The sequence below is a fragment of the Raphanus sativus genome, unplaced genomic scaffold (genome assembly GCF_000801105.2).
Source record: "Raphanus sativus cultivar WK10039 unplaced genomic scaffold, ASM80110v3 Scaffold0641, whole genome shotgun sequence".
In the NCBI taxonomy this organism is placed as follows: Eukaryota; Viridiplantae; Streptophyta; class Magnoliopsida; order Brassicales; family Brassicaceae; genus Raphanus; species Raphanus sativus.
This window is the reverse complement of record NW_026615958.1, coordinates 1-18,742: the sequence shown is the minus strand read 5'-3', so window position 1 is coordinate 18,742 and position 18,742 is coordinate 1. Positions and strand designations below refer to the sequence as shown.

Sequence of the window (18,742 nt, the reverse complement as noted above, 5' to 3'; positions counted from 1 at the left end):
GGAAAAACCAGCCGGCTGCAGTATCCATGTCTGAACAAGAAGAGGAGACATTTCGGTCTAGTCAAAGACACACCCATGAATAACTTCATAGACTGCGGATGGTGGAAGACCATAGCTTAGATACGGAAAGGAACCGGATTAGGGTTTTAACCGGCAACCGTTTGAGTATCTCCATCACGAGATCAACCGGAAGAGAATCTGACTTCACGTTGGTAACCTTCATCGTTTGTGTTTCCATGGCGGAGAGAAGAAAACGAATGAACACCTTTTTTTTTTTGAGTTCTGCCTTCTTCTTTGTATACATCCAACAAGGGTAAAACCCTAGAGGATTGTAAACGTGCTGCCGTTTTAAAATTGTAAATCGAGGAAAGGTTGAAGTTTTCAGGGTTTTCTAAAGTAAAGTTAGTAAATACGATTTTTAAAAACAACCAATCCAATACATAACAAATCTACAGTAATATCTATAGTATACATAATCTTAGCTACTATAAGTTTTAGAACCTGAATCTCTTAGACTTTTGACAAGATTGGATTATTAGATAACAAGCCATTCCATCTCCCTGTATAATAATACTAAGGACTCTTTTCTTCAGGAAAATACGATATTCAATAAAAATTAATACACATCTAATTTAAGATATTGCATAAACACTAAAATCGATAAGTTTCCGAGCAATGTTTTACTTCGCTTAACATCTGGTGGTTCAGTTATAGCGACAGAGCCAGACCATCCCAAGCATGTATAGCAGCTTGAATCTACTTTTTATTAAATATCTGTGGAGCTGCGATGCAGGTAAATCTACATCATGGACTTGGATGTACTACAGAAGACTCTTACACTTGACTGGTAAATGAGACCAGTTTGGACAGATACTCGGCAAAGCTCACTTGGGAGATGCTTCGCCAACGTGCACCTCTGCAAAGTTGGGCACCAAGCGTCTGGTTCAAGGAAGCTATCCCAAGACATGTCTTCCTAATGTGGCGGGCACTGGGCACAGCTAGATAGACTGCCTACTCGAGCTCGTCTTGCTTCATGGGGCATAAACACTCCTACGTTGTGTTGTCTATGTGACTCCTACACTGAGAACATGGCTCACATCTTCCTTCACCATGAGTGGAGCTCAGATCTAGAGCTGTCAAATGGTCTGTCCATGGGCCAAATGGGCTTGACCAAATGGACCATTTGAGATATGGGCAATAATGGGTGGTCCAATATGGACAATGGTCCAAAAAGTGTCCAAGACCAATAAAGACCAAGACCAATGGTCAAGCCCATGGGTACCCAATATATTTTTATTTGTATTCAATTTCATTTATATGTTTATTTATTTGTACTCATTTAAATATATAAACTCTCATAAAAGTTGTAATTTATTTATTTATACTTATTTAAATTTATAAAATCTGTAATTATTTGTTTGTACTTATTTAAATTTTATAAAATCTGTAAAATGAGAACAATGAGTATGAAACAATGAAACTAGTGAGTTTAAAAGTTTGAAACAATGAAAAAAATGAGTAAACAATAGAAAGCAATGAGTAAACGTTCATGCCAAACCAATGAGTTTAAAAGTTTCAATCTTCATTATTTTGCAAGTGGAGCCAAACAGCTTCACAGCAACCTTGAATCCTTGATCATCCTGCATTACAAACAGCACAAACAGCACAAGATATCAAGTTTTATAACAAGCCATCAAGTCATATAACGATTCAGTACATCAAGTCATCAAGTCATATAACAATTCAAGTCATTTAACAAGACATAGACATCAAGTTCATTGCACATAACGATTCATATCAAAGTCATAAACACAAGACATCAAGACATCAAGTCATCAAGTTCCAATAACTCTTTTCTGTTAGACAACATCAAGTCATCAAGTCATCAATAACATATCAAAGTCATAAACGGTACATACCTCTTTGCTCAGAGCTGAGCTCAATCTCATGATCTCCTATCTCTTGAAATCCACGGAACCAGTTTCTTGCACAGATAAGAGCTTGAACGTTTGTGGGTAGGAGACAGCTTCGGTACTTGTTGAGGACTCGGCTGCCGATGCTAAAGGATGATTCCGATGCCACCGTTGTGAGAGGGATGCTCAGCACATCGCAGGCCATTGAAGACAGCTCTTTGAAGCGGCCTGCATTATCTTTCCAATATGATATAGCATCCAAACTTGAAAAGCTTTCCATATCAACCACTGGCTCATCCAAGTATATGTCTAATGGTGATTTCCCACTACCACCAGTCTTTTGAGAGAAGTAAGCATAAAAGCCCTGTAAACAACAACAAACCAACAAACGAACTTAATAAGAAATCTGAAACAACTTTCAAGCTGAAACAACTGTCTTAAGGTTACAAGTCTACGAGTCCTAAAAATGCAACCAGGTTTAAGCATGTCTACGAGTATAGAAATCTGAAACAACGAGTCTACAAGTCTTAACTTCCAAGCATTTCTAAGAGTCAAGAAACTTACACCATATCCTGAAGGGATGTGTCGAGGAGCATGTGAAGTAGATGCACTAGTAGTGGCGCCTGTGTCTTTCTTATATTCTCCAAACAGCTTGACCAGCTTGCCACGAATATACACCAAGTTCAATTTGCAAGTTTCTGGATCTAGAATATTGTAACAATACTCTAGAAAAGCAAACTTAAGCCGAGGATCAAGAACTGCTGCAATTGCTAATATATCACTGAACTCTTCCCAATATTTGTTAAATTTCTCTTTCATAGCCTCCACCATTTCACGAATGACTCGATCCTCTGAATCTTCATGACGTCTCAACCAACACTTAATCGACCACACTTGCATGAAGTATAAGTTTGCTGTCGGGTAAGATGAACCAGAGATGAGCTTTGTGACTTCAGCAAATGGTTCCAATAGCTTGCAAATCCGTTCTGATCTGTCCCACTCTAGCTCAGATGGAAAGCTCTTGTAGCTTCTATCAACTTCTTTAAGGTTTCTCAAGGCCTCCTTAAAATCAATAGCCCTATCGAGCATGAAGTATGTGGAGTTCCAGCGAGTTGTGACATCTAAAATCAGACCCGCTTTAGCCACTTCAGCTGGGACTCCAACTGTTTCAATACAGTTCTGAAACGTAATTTCTCTAGACTCAGATCCTTTCAAAAACTTAACGGTTTCCCTAATCTTATCTAAAGCTCCACTGATAACAGCTAAACCATCTTGCACGATCAAGTTCAGAATATGCGCTGAGCACCTCACATGAAAAAATTCCCCACTACACACCAAATCCTTTTGTAGCTTCCTCTTCAAAATGCCTTGCATATTATCATTGGCAGATGCATTATCCACTGTCAGAGAAAATACCTTCTTCTCTAAGCCCCACTCTCTTAACAGCTCAGTCAGCTTAAGAGCTATGGCAACACCCGTGTGTGGAGGCGGAAAAGCACAGAAAGATATGATCTTCGTCTTCAAAACCCAATCTACATCCACGTAGTGTACTGTCAAGCACATGTAGCCTTCTACTGTTATGGCTCTCCACAAATCTGTGGTTAAGCAAACTCTACCAGGGATTTTAGCCAAGACTGCCTTAAGCTTCTGTTTCTCCCTCTCATAAATCTTGTAGACATCTGACGCTGCTGTATTGCGACTCCAAAACTCTATGGAAGGATTAACATAGGTGAAGGCTTCTCTTATTTTCTCATACTCTACAAAAGAGTAAGGAAGATTGTGCTGAATTAGAGCCACAGCAATCATCTCTCGGAACACTTCCATGTCCAGCTTCTTATAACCACTTCTAGGAGTACTTCCGGGAGTTTTGGAGCAAGTCTTTATATGACGATTCATGGTATTAGTACCATTTCGACGCAGATTCAGGCGATAATGCTTCTGACAGTAGTTGCATGTAACATCAGTCATGCCATCAGAATGCTTCTCTCCTGGTGTGAAGTTCTTCCAGCACTTAGCACGACGTCTACTTGAACTGCTACCACTGGACCTCCTGATCTCTGAAGAACCGCTTTCTTGAGGCATTGAAGTATCTTCATGGACCTCCTGATCCTGATCCCCATCAGTATCTTCATCTTCCATGTCTTCATGTTCCATGTCTTCATCATCATAAAAGTTTGGAGTATCTTCAATCAGGTTCAGATTTGGAGTATCAAAGCTCATTGTCCTGTAACAAATAGACAAATGCATATAAACTTAAGTAACAGAGATATGCAAACAGTCTATGAGTTCCTTTGAGAAACGTCTGGTACACATTCTATAAAGATAACCAATAAGATAACTTCTTGAAACTGGATTGTGGTGATTTATGAATCGTTGTATATTCATCAACATCAATACACTAAACAACGCACAGCACAAGCATTATGATTTACAAAGCTATCTATGAATCAAATGACTAGCTAGAACAAAAGCTATCTAGAAACTGAGATGCATTGTAACCAAAAACTATATAATAAGCAAATAACAATGGTGGTCAAGCTTCAAATACAATGAACAAGCTTCAAATACAATACACACGAGTCCCAAAGACTATGATACAAAATAAATTAAAAAAAAAAACAGCAAAGTTTGCTTCGCAAACCATTATATGTCGACCATTAAACTCATATCCCACACCCCACAAACCAAAACGAACGAGATATCATAGAAAGCAAACTGTCAGAGAACATAAGAGCCTTGATGAACCCTTCTTATGAGCATAATCCTTATACTAGAAGCTAATCCTAATGACCCAACACACCAAAGACTCTTTACCTAGATGAATCAATCACAAAGCATAGAACCATGAATCAATCACAAAGACTCTTATATGAACTTGTTAAAACTAAGCTTGTTACGGAGACTGATCAATCAACAAACCCACAATATTAAGATGGAGCCAGATCAATCAACAAACCCACAAACTAAGTTTGTTACGGAGTTTAATCACGTTACGGAGATGGAGCCGACTCTTACTTGAGAGAGAGGTCGCCGGAGATGGAGACTAAGAGTGAGAGAGGTCGCCGGAGATGGAGCCTGAGAGTGAGAGAGATCGCCGGAGAGCTTGGTTTGATTTAACAAAGGTGGAGGGTGATGAGAGCGAGCTTTGTCTGATGCAACAAAGATGACCGGAGCTTCGCCGTGGAGGGTGGTGACCGGAGATTCGCCGTGGAGGGTGATGACACTAAGAATTGATTTTCGAGTGAACCCACAAACCCAGATCAGTCAATGATGCCATTGAAGGAGAAAGAAGAAGAAGAGTCGAGAGAGGAGAGAGGAGAGATGAGAGACTCGAGAGATGAATTGATTTTTTATTTTCCCCCAAATTCAAAAAAAACCTAGAATTTTAGTAATTTGGGCTTGCCCAATGTCCAATTGGTCCTAGACCATATCGCCCATGGACATATCGGTTGTAGGCCCAATCGGACCGTGTGATATTTGGGCCTGATGATGGACCGTCCACAACAATTTACCCATGGTTTGCCCATGGTCGGCCCGACCATTTGACGGCTCTACTCAGATCTATGGCTCTCTGCTTGACTCGTATGGGATATACCTTTTCAGGTTTCCACACTTGGACTGCATTTTCAGATTGGCAATCTATAACGGATTCCATAGCCATCTAATAGAATGTGCAAGTAGAGCCCTTGATTAGGACCCAAATCTAAAAATATAAAAAAACTGAGAATTTCTTGAAAATAAATTATGGTATAAAACTTCAAAACTTAAGATATAATATTAAATTTAGAGTTTATAAATTTTAAAGAGACGTCAAATATATATATAAATAGAGCTATAAACTTTTAAATCTATTGCATACTGTTAAAAAAATTTGAACAGAACCATGAATAATTTGAGATGGCACTTGACGGAGGATTCTGTCTCGCCACGCCTTATATCTCAAGCTTGGGTCTACTGAATTTGGTCTGAGCGGAACAAGCGACTCCAATGACAACATCTCCACTCCATCAGTGACCGTCTTCAAGCTCCTAGACAGGTTTATAAGGATGCTATTCTGTCAAAGAGAAATCAAAAACAGAGTAGAAGCCTCATGCAACACTGGCTGGCAAATGTCGAAATCAAAAGACACTACAAGAAAATACGCAGATTCTGAGGGAAATACCGAGGGAAAATGAGTTCCTCGGAAATTTCGGATAAAATATCGAGGAAATACCGAGGAAACCAAGAAATGGGGTTTCCTCGAAATTTCCTCACTATTTTTTGAGGAAATTTCGAAGAAGACCAACTTCCTCTGTAATTTTCGAGGGATACCGAGGAAACCAGGGTCGTCGGAAAAAATCGACGGATATTTCTAATATTTCGACGACATCTTGTAGCCGTTAGAGAGCCGTTGGGAGAGCCGTTGGGAGAGCCGTTGGGGGATTTAAACAATTTCGAGGAAATTTCGAGGAAATGCCTGTTTCCCTCGATATTTCCTCGATATTTCCTCAGTATGCCGGGAGGATTTCATCTATAAATACAGCCACCCTCTTCCTCTTCATTCACTCCATTTCTTTTCTTCTTCTCTCCTAGTCTCACGAATTTGATTCCAAAAAAACATGTCTTCTTCAAATTATTTTCGTTCTTGGATGGATCGACCTCATTTGGATCCGGACACGAGATTGCTTACGGAAGAATACAATCAAGGTATAATCGAGTTCATGAGGGTAGCTCGCAAACAACCGGAAGCAGAAACAGGTAAGTTAAGATGTCCTTGCTCTAATTGTAAAAATAGAAAAGTTATTAAAGAGTGGGATGTTTGGACTCATCTATTATTGAGTGGGTTTACACGAAGTTACAAAATTTGGTATCATCATGGGGAAACTGATTATGAACTTGGTAGTACTAGCGAACCTCAGCCGGCGGTTAGATTAGAAGAACCAATTACGGCGGATGTAGATTATGGTGTAGGTACTGAGCAGATGATAAATGATCATTTTAGAAGGGAAGATTTACCCAATGCAGAAGCTAGGAGATTTTATGAAATGTTGGATGCTGGAAAGCAACCATTGTACGAAGGTTGCAGAGATGGTCATTCAGCTTTATCATCTGCTATGAGACTGATGGGCATTAAAACAGATTATAACTTGGCTGAAGACTGTGTGGATGCGATAGCTAATTTTGTTAAAGGTATTCTACCTGAGGATAATGTAGCTCCAGGTTCATACTACGAGGTTCAAAAACTCGTAGCTGGGGTTGGTTTATCTTATCAGGTAATAGATGTATGCAGCGACAACTGCATGATTTATTGGAGGGCGGATGATCAGCGGACTACATGCAAATTTTGTGGGAAGCCTCGTTATAAAAATACTAGTGGAAGAGTTCCAGTGCCATATAAAAGGATGTGGTATTTGCCTTTGACGGAAAGGTTGCAGAGGTTGTATCTTTCAGAACGCACAGCGCAACGAATGAGATGGCATGCGGAGCACTCACAGATGGTGAGATTAGACATCCTTCAGATGCAAAAGCGTGGAAACATTTCCAATCAAAGTATCCCGACTTTGCGTATGAGAGAAGAAATGTCTACCTTGGATTATGTACTGATGGTTTCAGCCCGTATGGGAAGAGTGGAAGACAATATTCTCTATGGCCAGTCATTGTTACACCATACAACTTACCCCCAAACTTGTGCTTGCGACGAGAGTTTTTGTTTCTCTCCATTCTCGTTCCCGGACCAGAGCATCCTAAGAGATCACTTGATGTGTTTCTTCAGCCACTAATATATGAGTTGCAACAACTATGGGCTCAAGGTGCTGAAACATACGATATTTCGTGTAAAGAAAACTTTCAAATGCGGGCAGTACTAATGTGGACAATAAGTGATTTTCCAGCATATGGTATGTTATATGGATGGACAACGCATGGAAGGCTATCATGTCCATATTGTCAAGATAACACTGATGCTTTCCAACTAAACACGGAAGGAAAACGTGTTGGTTTTGACACTGATGTTGATCAAGATAACACTGATGTTGATCAAGAAGTCCTTCTGAGTCAGATGAGGGACAAGGATGCTCGCATATCTGCGCTGGAGTCCATGGTGGCGAGTCAAGAGGCGGGCTGGGAGGCACAGAGGAAGCTGAAACGAGCAAAAGATGGCGATGATGAGGAGCATGAACCCGAACGCCAACGTGGACTTCCCGACCATGCCAGACTCGGACTTCCAAAACCCCGTAGTTTAATTTCTTTTAAAAACTCTAAATGTTTTCTTTTGTTTTGTATGACTTTGAATTTTTAAATAATATGTTTTCATTTAAATTTTAATTTTATATTTTCGAATTTAAATTTTAATTTTATATTTTCGAATTTAAATTTCAAAAATATTTTTTTAAAAAAAAATAATTTTCAATATATTCCGAGGAACAACTGTCCTCGGTATATACCGAGGAACAACGGTCCTCGAAATTTTCGAGGAAAATGACCCTCGAAATTTTCCGACGAAACTCTTTCCTCGAAAACTTTCGTAGGTCTTTTTCCTCGGTATAATCCTCGGTATATACCGAGGGAGTTGTTCCTCAATATATACCGAGGACCTCTTCGACGAAGTACCAGTCCTCGAAATATCCTCGGAATTGTGTTTCCTCGAAATTCCGTCACAAATTTTCGAGGACATTTCGAGGGAAAATGAAATTTCGAGGAGATTTTTTCGAGGGACATTTTCCTCGGTATTTCGTCGGAATACGCTTATTCCAACGAAATACCGAGGAAAATGTCCCTCAATATCAGCGTGTTTTCTTGTAGTGAGAACTGAAACCACATTTCTTTTTAAAAAACTTGGTCCTTTACCTTGTTTTTTTAATGCTTAGGTAAATCTAGTTAGGATTAAATTTTTTGCAACAAGTTACAAATTCTTCCCATTTTAATGAAATTGACCATTTTTGTAAAAAGAAACTATGATCATGGAGATTACAGGTTTCGGCCCAAACCTCGCTGTATCAAAAGAAAAAGACAGGTTGTTCAAAAAACAACTTCTAAACAAGAAAGCAAACTAGCTGAAGAACAAAGATAAACATCACGGAGGATTTAATCACTGATGATCCTTTCATCTGTTCTATTAACTACTGAGCAATAACCAAACTCTTACAAAAACATGAGATTCTCTACCAGATTAGAGGAGACAGACTCTACACAATAACAACACTCATGATAACCCTTAGTACTCTCTGTGTTTCCTCGTGTGCTTCCTCGTATATAAACTGTTTTCTCACTCCTTGTCTTCATATCATAATAGACAAGGTTAACTACTGATGCACGCAATAACAGTGGTGCAAGTATAATCTCACCGGTATCAGTCTCAGTACGCTTTCCGTGCCGGTTAATAGGTCGAATTGCTGTAGACAAAACAAAAGTCTTCGTCGACCATTCCTCCTTAGCAGCATCTTCTAGAACACACAATCTAACGTCGTTCTCTTCATAGAAGATTATAGCTAGCTTTCCCTCGTAGCTTATCAACTTTGAACATAATGCCCAAAAAATTACTAGGTCCTTTGATAGGATAAAGTTTTTCTGACCTAACATCAAAACTCATGATTGTCAAATCCTTCTTCTCTGTGCCAGTACAAGCTTGATAATACAAAACACCACTTATACACAGCTCTTGTCCGAATAGAACGTGAGAAATAATATTGTTTTTAATCATCTTCCAAGAGTTCTCGGTTCCCAGAGTCAAAACCCGAAACTCCTTAACTATATCACGCCTACCTCTTAACGTGGCGCACAACACTTTATAACCATTTTCGATGGGATCATACCCCAAGTAGTAGTGTATGGGCCGTCTTCGACATGTATTGATCTCAGGCAAGGTAATGGATCGTCTAGTGCAAGGGTTATATATAACAAGCCTAGTGGCTTGTGCATAGCAAATCAAACCGTGGACAGAAGGAGAAACGGTATACCGTGGAGAGTAGCAACTCACACGGAAAATTGTAACAAGAGATGATTCGTGCGTGTTTTGGGAAAGAACCAATCCGCAGGATCCACTACGTCCGAACAAGAAGAGGAGACCTTTCGGTCTAGTCAAAGACACATCCATGAATAACTTCATAAAATCTCGGCTGCGGATGATAGAAGCCCAAAGCTTAGATACGGATATGAACCGGATTAGGGTTTTAACCGGCAATCGCTTGAGTATCTCTATCATGAGATCAAGTGGAAGCAAATCTGTCTTGACGCTTCCCTTGGTAAGCTTCATCATTTGTGTTTCCATGGCTGAGAGAAGAAACGAATGAACACGTTTATTTTTGCGATCTGCCTTCTTCTTTATATACATCCAACAAGGGTAAAACCCTAGAGGATTGTAAACGTGCTGCCGTTTTGGAATTGTGAACCAAGAAAAGCTTGACGTTTCAGGGTTTACTTAACAAAAGTTAGTAAATACGATTTCTAAAAACAACCAATCCAATACATAACAAATCTACTACAGTATACATAATCTTAGAACCTGAATCTCTTCTTACACCTTTGACAAGATTGACTTATTAGATAACAAGCGACTCCATCTCTATGTGTTTTGAAGAACTCTGTTCCTTTCAGGACACTATTCAATAAAAATGAAAGCAAATAGAAACTAAAGAACAAAATACTGTTTACATGATCTTACAAAAACATGAGATTCTCTACCAGGTTAGATGAGAGAGACTCCACATAATAGACGGTATCCTCTGTTTTGTTTCCAAGTATATAAACTGTTCGCTCACTACTTGTCTTCATATCATAATAGTCGAGGTTAACTACTGATGCATGCAAAAAACGTGGTGCAGTTATAATCTCACCCGTGTCAGTCACAGTGGATCGAGAGTTTCCATACCCGTTCAAAGCCGAGATTGCTGTAGATAAAACAAAAGTCTTCATCGACCATTCCTCCTTAGCAGCATCTTCTAATACACACAATCGAACGTCCTTTGCAAAGAAGAGGACAGCTAGCTTTTCCTCGTAGCTTATCAACTTTGAAGACTCAAAGTGCATAAAAACACTACTACCACTAGGTCCTTTGATAGGATAAATTTTTTCTGACCTAACATTAAAACTCACGATTGTCAAATCATACGTCCTTGCATCAGTCCCTTGATAATATAAAACACCATTTATACACAGCTCTCGTCCGAATGGAGCGTGAGAAATGAGATTATTTTCAATCATCTTCCATGAGCTCTCCGTTCCCAGTGTCAAAACCCGAAACTCCTTAACTAAATCGCGAGTACCTCCTAACATGGCGCACAACACTTTATAATCATTCTCCATGGGATCATGGCCCAAGTAGTAGCGTATGGGTCTCCTCCATGTATCGATCTCAGGCAAGGCAATGGATCGTCTAGTGCAAGGGTTATATATCACAAGTGTAGTGGCTTGTGCATAGCAAATCAAACCGTGGACAGAAGGAGAAACGGTGGACCATTGTGAGGAGTGGAAACTCACGTGGAAAGTGGTAAAAGAAGATGGTTCATGCGTTTTAGGGTAAAGAGCCAGTCCGCAGTATCCATGTCTGAACAAGAAGAGGAGACCTTTAGGTCTAGTCAAAGACACGTTCAGGAATAACTTCATAAAATCTCGACTGCGGATGGTGGAAGCCCATAGCTTAGATACGGAAAGGAACCGGATAAGGGTTTTAACCGGCAGCCGTTTGAGTATCTCCATCACGAGATCAACCGGAAGCGAGTCTGACTTCATGTTTACATTAGTAAGCTTCATCATCGTTTGTGTTTCCATGGCGGAGAGAAGAAAACAAGTGAACACGTTTTCTTTGTCCTCTTCTTCATACACATACAACACAAAACGTTTTTTAGGCGAAAACCCTAGAGCATGTAAACGTGCTGCCGTTTTGTAATTCTAAATCGAGGAAAGGTTGACGTTTAGAGGGTTTACGTGACAAAATTAGTAAATAGATATACAATTTTTAATAGTACAAGTGTTTTGAAAACCGGACTAAACCGCTTGAACCAAGACTTTGGATTTGAATTAGTCCATCAAAACCGGTTGGTGGTAAGCTTAATAACCCTACTGCTGCCTCTCTCTCTCTCTTTCTCTCTCTCTAAACGATATACATAAGTCAATATCTAGAGCAGAAAAAGAAGCTGTGGAGATAAAGGGATGTTGAGAAGAAGTCTCCCTCTTTGCAAAAGGAGGAGGAGGAGGAGGAGAAACATTGTTGTTCCTCTGGATCTAGTGATCGAGATTCTTAACCGATTGCCTGGAAAATCCGTAGCTAGGTTTATGCTCGTATCAAAATCATGGGGCAAAATCATATGTAGCAAGAGTTTCATTAGATCGTTCCCTTTTCAATCATTGACTCAGCCTCTGAGTCTACTAATAGCTTTCCAATACCTAGGTCCACATCAGGGACACCTAGACTGCTGCTTCTTCTCTTCTTCTTCCATGTCATCGTCATCAATATCAACTTCATTTCTATCCAGAATAGGACGTCCCTCCTTAAGTCATTGTCTATCCTGGTACCCAATTTATTACGTTAATGGTTTGATCAACACCGGACGTGTCATTAGTAACCCTTGCACTGGTAAATCCATAACTTTACCTAGGCTTGTTAAAACAACCAAGGAACTAAGGCTAACTAGGCGCTTTTTCGGGTATGATCCTGTCAATGATCAGTACAAAGTATTATGCATGTCACACAAGAATCTTGAAGGACAAGCAACAGCTGATCGGTGGTATAACGACTTTCGAGTATTCACATTGGGAGCTAAACGATGGAGACTGATAGATTGTGGCATTCCTCATACTCCTGAGTCTAACGGTCTGTGTATTGATGGGTTTGTGTACTACATTGCGTACACGGAGACTGGAATGTGTCTGATGAGATTCAGTTTGAAGTCTGAGATGTTTGATATATTTGCTAGCGTTTCTGAGCATCTTAGTCCTTTGGTTAATAAAGACAACGGTTCTAGAATTTTAATAAACTACCATGGTAAAGTAGCAACAGTGGTTCAACCTGTCAGCACTGTGCCTTTAGTTGATTTGTTCGTTTTCGAAGCTGGACAACATGATTTTAAAGAGATGTCTATCCATAATCTTCCTCAGCCTAATTTACGTGTGAAAGGTATTGTTAATCACACGGGTGACATTATTTTTGGACTTAACTGTTCTAGAACTGACGCTAATGTTTTCCGCTACGATCCCAAGGGAGGTAGTTTTAGGAAGATGAAGATTGAAGTTGAGACAAGCAAGATGATGTTAATTAGCGAGTTTAGTGTACCAAGTTATTTTGTGGGTTACGTAGAGAGTGTTAGAGCATCTCTAACTAAGAAAAACTCAAAATATTTTGAATAAATAGTTAACCTTTTGTGTTTTTTCTCTACTTCTAGTTTTCCTCCTCTTGACTACATACTATATGTGTTCCATGATGTATCTGTCATCGGCATGAGTAATACAGTGATGGTGGACTTAAAGCAACAAAATAAACTGAAAATATAACAATTCTGTAAAAGAAAATATCTTACATCGAAAGTAAAAGACATGCGCCACAATTTTTATTTTATTTTTTGCCAAATAAAAGACATGCGCCAAACTTGGTATGAAGTTCCTCGTTAATTAAAATATAGTTTATCATTAATGTTTTACAGACAAGACACGATCAGTTTACCATGGCTTTTGTTTCCTCCAGTGCTGGACACAACAGACTGACCATTAAACACTCCCTCGAGCTCTTCCACGAACCTTTGCATAGCCTTCTCCGGCAAACAAACAGGTACAAGAATCCCTCTCTCACCTTTCCTGTTCTCAACCGAAACGTAGAAACTAGACCCGGGAAAATCCACAACTCCAGCCGTACCTATTCCTCCGTAAACCGGTTTACCCCAAACTCCGAGATCGATATCCGAAAAGTTTCTCACATCAGATATCAAGTAAGCTCCGTCCGTAGAGAACGCTGGTCTCCCCTTGGCCACCATCAGATCCGCAAGCGATCGCATGTACTCCTCAGTCACGCTCGCTTTAGCTTCCTTCACCAGTCTCAAAGCGAACTCTAACGACTTCTCCGCTAGGTCTCTGGCGTTTGCGATTGCGACTGGGAACGCAAACGCGTTTCCGTAGTATCCACGAGGTAACGTTGGGTTTTTGAGCTTGGGACGCGCGTTGACTATGAATATAACTCGCATCTCCTTGTTCGGGTCGGGTCGTAGAGCGGCGGTGCGATGACGCCACAGGAACGCCGTCAGCGTTTCAATACCGGTGCTGCTTTTGGCTATATCCGGTGAGAGGAGCCTCCTTATGGCTGACATCTCTGCGCCGCCGAAGAAGAACGACTTGCTGACCAGAGTCTCACCGTCTCCAGTGGCGGGTTCCGTCTCTGCCGTAGCCGGTTCGTCGTACTCGCGGTGCGTTTGTGTCACACGCGGCGGGACTCTGGCGCTCAGAAGGTGACGTTCCCAAGTCGGAGGGATCGTTGGAGCGTGACATCCACGTGCGAACTCGCCAATCGTTTTAATGAAGAGTGAGAGACCTCCCGCGTCGGCCATTACGTGGTTGAGACGGATGGCGAAGATAAACCCGCCACATCTCAGACGCGTGACCTACAAGAAATTAATATATCACCTATAAATGTAATCTTCTTTTTTCTCTTTTTTTTTTGCAACTATTAAATGTTAAAAATAATTTTCTCTTTTATTGATACTAAGTAATATCTCTGTGTACTATATCTCTCCTGAAAACACATATTTTTCAACACATTCTTTCATCTTAAAAAAAAAAGAAAAAAGAAAAAAAGAAAACACATATTTTTCCTTTTTTTTAACAGCCCCAAAATGTTTTCATGTTTTATTTGAAAAAAAAAATTAAACACACGGTTAAAAAAAATCGTTGTATTTTTTTTTACATCAATCATTGTATTTGAACAAGACACCATTTAATGTATTTATTACATATAACTCAATTAGTTATATAAAGAATTATTCTTGGGTTCACCCCTAGAGTGAACTTAGAGGTTCACCCAACCAATATGAATCACTCATTTCACAATTGATATTTTTTAAATAAAGAAACAAAATATTATCAAGTTATATTATGGTTTTAAAATAAAAATGTCAAAAATAAATAAAATAGTAATATATGCAAAAAAGATTAAAAATATTTTAAATCCGTCATCAAAACACTAAACCTAAACTCTAAAATTTAAATTAAAAACATTAAACACTAAATCTTAAAAATATCAAATCCTTAATCCTAAAAAGAGTTTAGGGTTTATCCAAAGGTTTAGGGTTTAGAGTTTATGATTTAGGGCTTAGTATTTCGATGAGGGCGTTAAAATATCTAAATTTCTTTTGCATATACTAGAGTTTAGGGTTTAGAGTTTAAGATTATCCAAAGGTTTAGCATATACCCAAAGGTTTAGGGTATACTCAAGGGTTTAGGGTTTATGATTTAGGGTTTAGGGTTTATTTTATTTTTTGAAAATGTTAAAATATATTTTTAAATCATTTTTTATAACTACTATTATTTTTATTTGTTTTTATTTTATTTATTTTAAAATATAATATAACTTGACAATATTTTGTTTCCTTATTTAAAAGATATCAATTGTGAAATGAGTGATTCTTATTGGTTGGGTGAACCTCTAAGTTCACTCTAGGGGTGAACCTAAGAATAACTCTTATATAAATGTTTGTAAAACTTTTACTGATTACACAGTATTCAGTAAAAAGAAAATTGTATAGATATATGAATATCATATATTTTTTGAAACAGAATAACAATTATATTATGAAACAGTACTAACTTTTTTCCAACAAGTTAAAACTTTTCGTTAACTTGAAAGTTGAATACTGACCTGGATAAGAACCAAAGGCGCGTTGAGAACCTCACTTGAACCTTCTACGTCAAAGAGAAGTTCTCCAAAGCAAGGGAAGGGAGGACGAAGAGCATCCTTCTCTTCAAACTCAGCTAGTGTAACGTCAGCATCTGCCTCTATGAATAAGACGCCTTGGCCTGTACAGTCTACTGCGAGTTTCCGGTTCGGTCCTTCTCGGAGCCTACCGGCCAACGGGTAGTAGTAGACCAGCGTTTCGGCCAGGGCTCTCCGAATCAGTGCGACCGGATCAGAGTAAGCATTAGGGTTGTTTCTGTAGAAAAAGATAGAGGGGATATGGAATCTGAGTCCTTCTTGGTCGTCAATGTCGGAGAGGAGTTTGAGCTCTCTCGGTGTTGGCTTGGCCGGGGATACTAACTCTGGCTCCCGTCGGTTCACCTTGAAGGTGAGTGAGCCGGAGGTTACAGGTGGAGGGATTTTCAGCTCCATGGTTTGAGATATGGTGGTGATATAACATCTCTTATTTATAAGGGAAGATGGAGAGAAAATCTTAACGAGTAAAATATTAGTTAATTATTAACTAAATAGTACTATGTACTTATAATCGAGTAAAATATTAGTTAATTATTAACTAAATAGTACTATGTACTTATAAGCATTTGTCTGATCGACCAAGAAGTCGGTTCCGCACCTAATTGCACAGTTTGTTACTCAAACATGTTCTACAATTTAAATTCCTTTTCCATAACTAACGAATATATATATGATAATATGAACATATTAAAACTAACATTTTAGATCGTCTTTTACAACTTTGATTAACTAACGTTCATTTAGATAGACACGAAAAAGATAACATATTTTTTGAAATGAGTGAACGAAAAATAAATGTAGCTACTAGATTTTGACCCGCCCTTTAAAGGGCGGGTATATTTTTTATTTTTATTTAATTTTCATATTTGTGTTTTCTTTGTGATTATATTTGTATTTTCTTTGTAATCATATTTGCGTATAAATTTCAATTAAAATATATTTTATTAAATAATAACAATTTAAAAAGTGATCCGGTATATTGCCCGTCGAACCCGCCAACTGCGGATTTCAATTTTGTTTTGGTCAAAAATACGATCCACAAACAAATAATTTATATCGGCACCGGCCTTATTTAATTTTGTGGATATCCACGGGCTATAAATTTTTTAAATAATTATTTAATTTAATTATTATAAAAATATAAAAATGTAAAACTATATTTATAATAGAAAATTATACATTTAAAATTTTTAAATTGTTTTTTTTTAAATTACCATGTTTTTAAAAAGTGTTTTTTTAAATACTTTTTCGGTTCGGCGGGTACCCGCAATCCAATATCTACCAATCCGTGCCCACCCTGAATAAAATATTCATAACCCGCATCTACAAATCGATTTTGTCAAATAATTGAACCAAATTTATGATTCATCCTTAAAATGACAGCTATATTTTTTGTTTTATATTTTTTAAGAAATATAATTTTTATAAAATCTAGGTTGTAACCAATTATATCTCTGAATATATAATTTTTCTCTCACATCTCTGAACCTATAAATATACCTGTAGAATATGTACTTATTTCACTAATTATTAAATATTTAGATGTTCGGAATGGAACTGAAATTTGATAGTTGGGTGAAAATTCTTATGTTTATAGTGCTACTTATTATTTGATTAAAAATTAGTAATTTGTTAATCAAATAATGAGGATGAGATGAGATATGGAGAACAGATATTGCCTGTCAGTGAAGGAAACACCAGGGTTAGTGATGGTGTTTCAACTTGCAAAACACGCCTTCTTCGTACCAAGTGAACATGCGATTTCTGTTTTATAGTTAAAGATTTCATTTCTTTTTTATCACATAAGTGTACCAATTTTTTATCACTCCATTCAGTTTTTTCTTCTTTAGTTATTCGATTGGTACCACTAAGATGTTTTGTTTATCAAACGTTCATTTCGGCCTAGTTTCTTATTACACTCAAGTCTAAAGTATCATATTAACTAAATAGTACTATGTACTTATAAGCATTTGTCTGATCGACCAAGAAGTCGGTTCCGCACCTAATTGCACAGTTTGTTACTCAAACATGTTCTACAATTTAAATTCCTTTTCCATAACTAACGAATATATATATGATAATATGAACATATTAAAACTAACATTTTAGATCGTCTTTTACAACTTTGATTAACTAACGTTCATTTAGATAGACACGAAAAAGATAACATATTTTTTGAAATGAGTGAACGAAAAATAAATGTAGCTATATAAATTAAAATACTGTTCCTAGTTGTTTGAGTAGTCGTTAAAAAAAGAAATAAAATCTTAAACTTGTTTTGTTTGTGACGGTTAGCAAATGAAGAAGCAACACAAAATCGAAATGAACGTTTGATAAACAAAACAGTTAGATATAAATTTAGAGTGATTGGATTCATAACGTGTTATATTAATACATTATATCAGTAATGAATGCAAGAATTGGGAAATTAAATTATTCTGTGAGGTGGTACTGGGCATAAACATTTCAAGAGCACCTTCAACGAACAAGTTCTCCTTGAATATGTGTCGGAAAAAAATATTAAACAAATACAAAAATAGAAAGAGATAGGGAATCTGGTTGATAAATAGGTATATGCAAAACACCCTTCTCGAAAAATATTATTGAAAAATTAATTGGCTCTGCAAAACACTCTAAACTTAATTACAACAAAAATAATTTAATAATCTTATGATTCATATGATATTTTTTGAAAAATATAGGTCAATGCAAATATCTTATGCGGTTGTGCCAAGAGAACAAAGACATAGTCAAAGACATCGTAATAATCCAATCTATTAAAACTGAAGTACAAATTTGAATTAGTCCTAAGTATTCCTTAATAATTACAATGATATGCCATTGAGTTAATTAACATAATAAATATTATTTATTTTGGTTATTGCTTGAGTTCGAATTAATACTAGCTAGATTTTAGCTTCCAAATCTAAATCAATTAATATAT

General features: G+C 37.7%; 4 protein-coding genes across 4 annotated transcripts; 1 reads left to right on the top strand and 3 right to left on the bottom strand.

Annotated features, from left to right (window-relative positions):
• Positions 1-8,957: 8,957 nt before the first annotated feature.
• LOC108846939 (putative F-box protein At4g38870) lies at positions 8,958-10,168 on the bottom strand. Its single transcript, XM_018620121.2, is given in 2 exon segments — positions 8,958-9,426; positions 9,428-10,168. Coding segments are annotated over 2 exon segments (1,125 nt in total). The 5' UTR covers positions 10,159-10,168; the 3' UTR covers positions 8,958-9,032.
• Positions 10,169-10,547: 379 nt separating this feature from the next.
• On the bottom strand, positions 10,548-11,766 carry LOC130502657 (putative F-box protein At4g38870). Its single transcript, XM_056997423.1, has one exon. It carries the CDS (start codon positions 11,655-11,657, stop codon positions 10,548-10,550), a length of 1,110 nt encoding a protein of 369 aa, XP_056853403.1. The 5' UTR covers positions 11,658-11,766.
• Positions 11,767-12,038: 272 nt separating this feature from the next.
• Positions 12,039-13,326, top strand: LOC130502656 (putative F-box protein At1g26515). Its single transcript, XM_056997422.1, has 2 exons — positions 12,039-13,089; positions 13,268-13,326. Exons 1-2 carry the CDS (start codon positions 12,039-12,041, stop codon positions 13,324-13,326), a joined length of 1,110 nt encoding a protein of 369 aa, XP_056853402.1.
• Positions 13,327-13,360: 34 nt separating this feature from the next.
• LOC108846961 ((Z)-3-hexen-1-ol acetyltransferase) lies at positions 13,361-16,221 on the bottom strand. The gene is made up of 2 exons (XM_018620135.2): positions 15,727-16,221; positions 13,361-14,473 (listed from the first exon to the last, which is right to left on the bottom strand). The coding sequence occupies exons 1-2, from the start codon at positions 16,192-16,194 to the stop codon at positions 13,520-13,522; spliced, it is 1,422 nt and encodes a 473-aa protein (XP_018475637.2). The 5' UTR covers positions 16,195-16,221; the 3' UTR covers positions 13,361-13,519.
• Between the last annotated feature and the right edge of the window lie 2,521 nt (positions 16,222-18,742).

Excerpts from the sequence above, each read along its gene's own strand:
- LOC130502656 (XM_056997422.1), top strand. The coding sequence starts at position 12,039 with ATGTTGAGAAGAAGTCTCCCTCTTTGCAAAAGGAGGAGGAGGAGGAGG. Across the intron at positions 13,090-13,267 it reads CCGCTACGATCCCAAGGGAG|TTTTCCTCCTCTTGACTACA; the intron begins GTAGTTTTAGGA and ends CTCTACTTCTAG.
- LOC130502657 (XM_056997423.1), bottom strand. The coding sequence starts at position 11,657 with ATGGAAACACAAACGATGATGAAGCTTACTAATGTAAACATGAAGTCA.
- LOC108846961 (XM_018620135.2), bottom strand. The coding sequence starts at position 16,194 with ATGGAGCTGAAAATCCCTCCACCTGTAACCTCCGGCTCACTCACCTTC. Across the intron at positions 14,474-15,726 it reads CGCCTTTGGTTCTTATCCAG|GTCACGCGTCTGAGATGTGG; the intron begins GTCAGTATTCAA and ends AATTTCTTGTAG.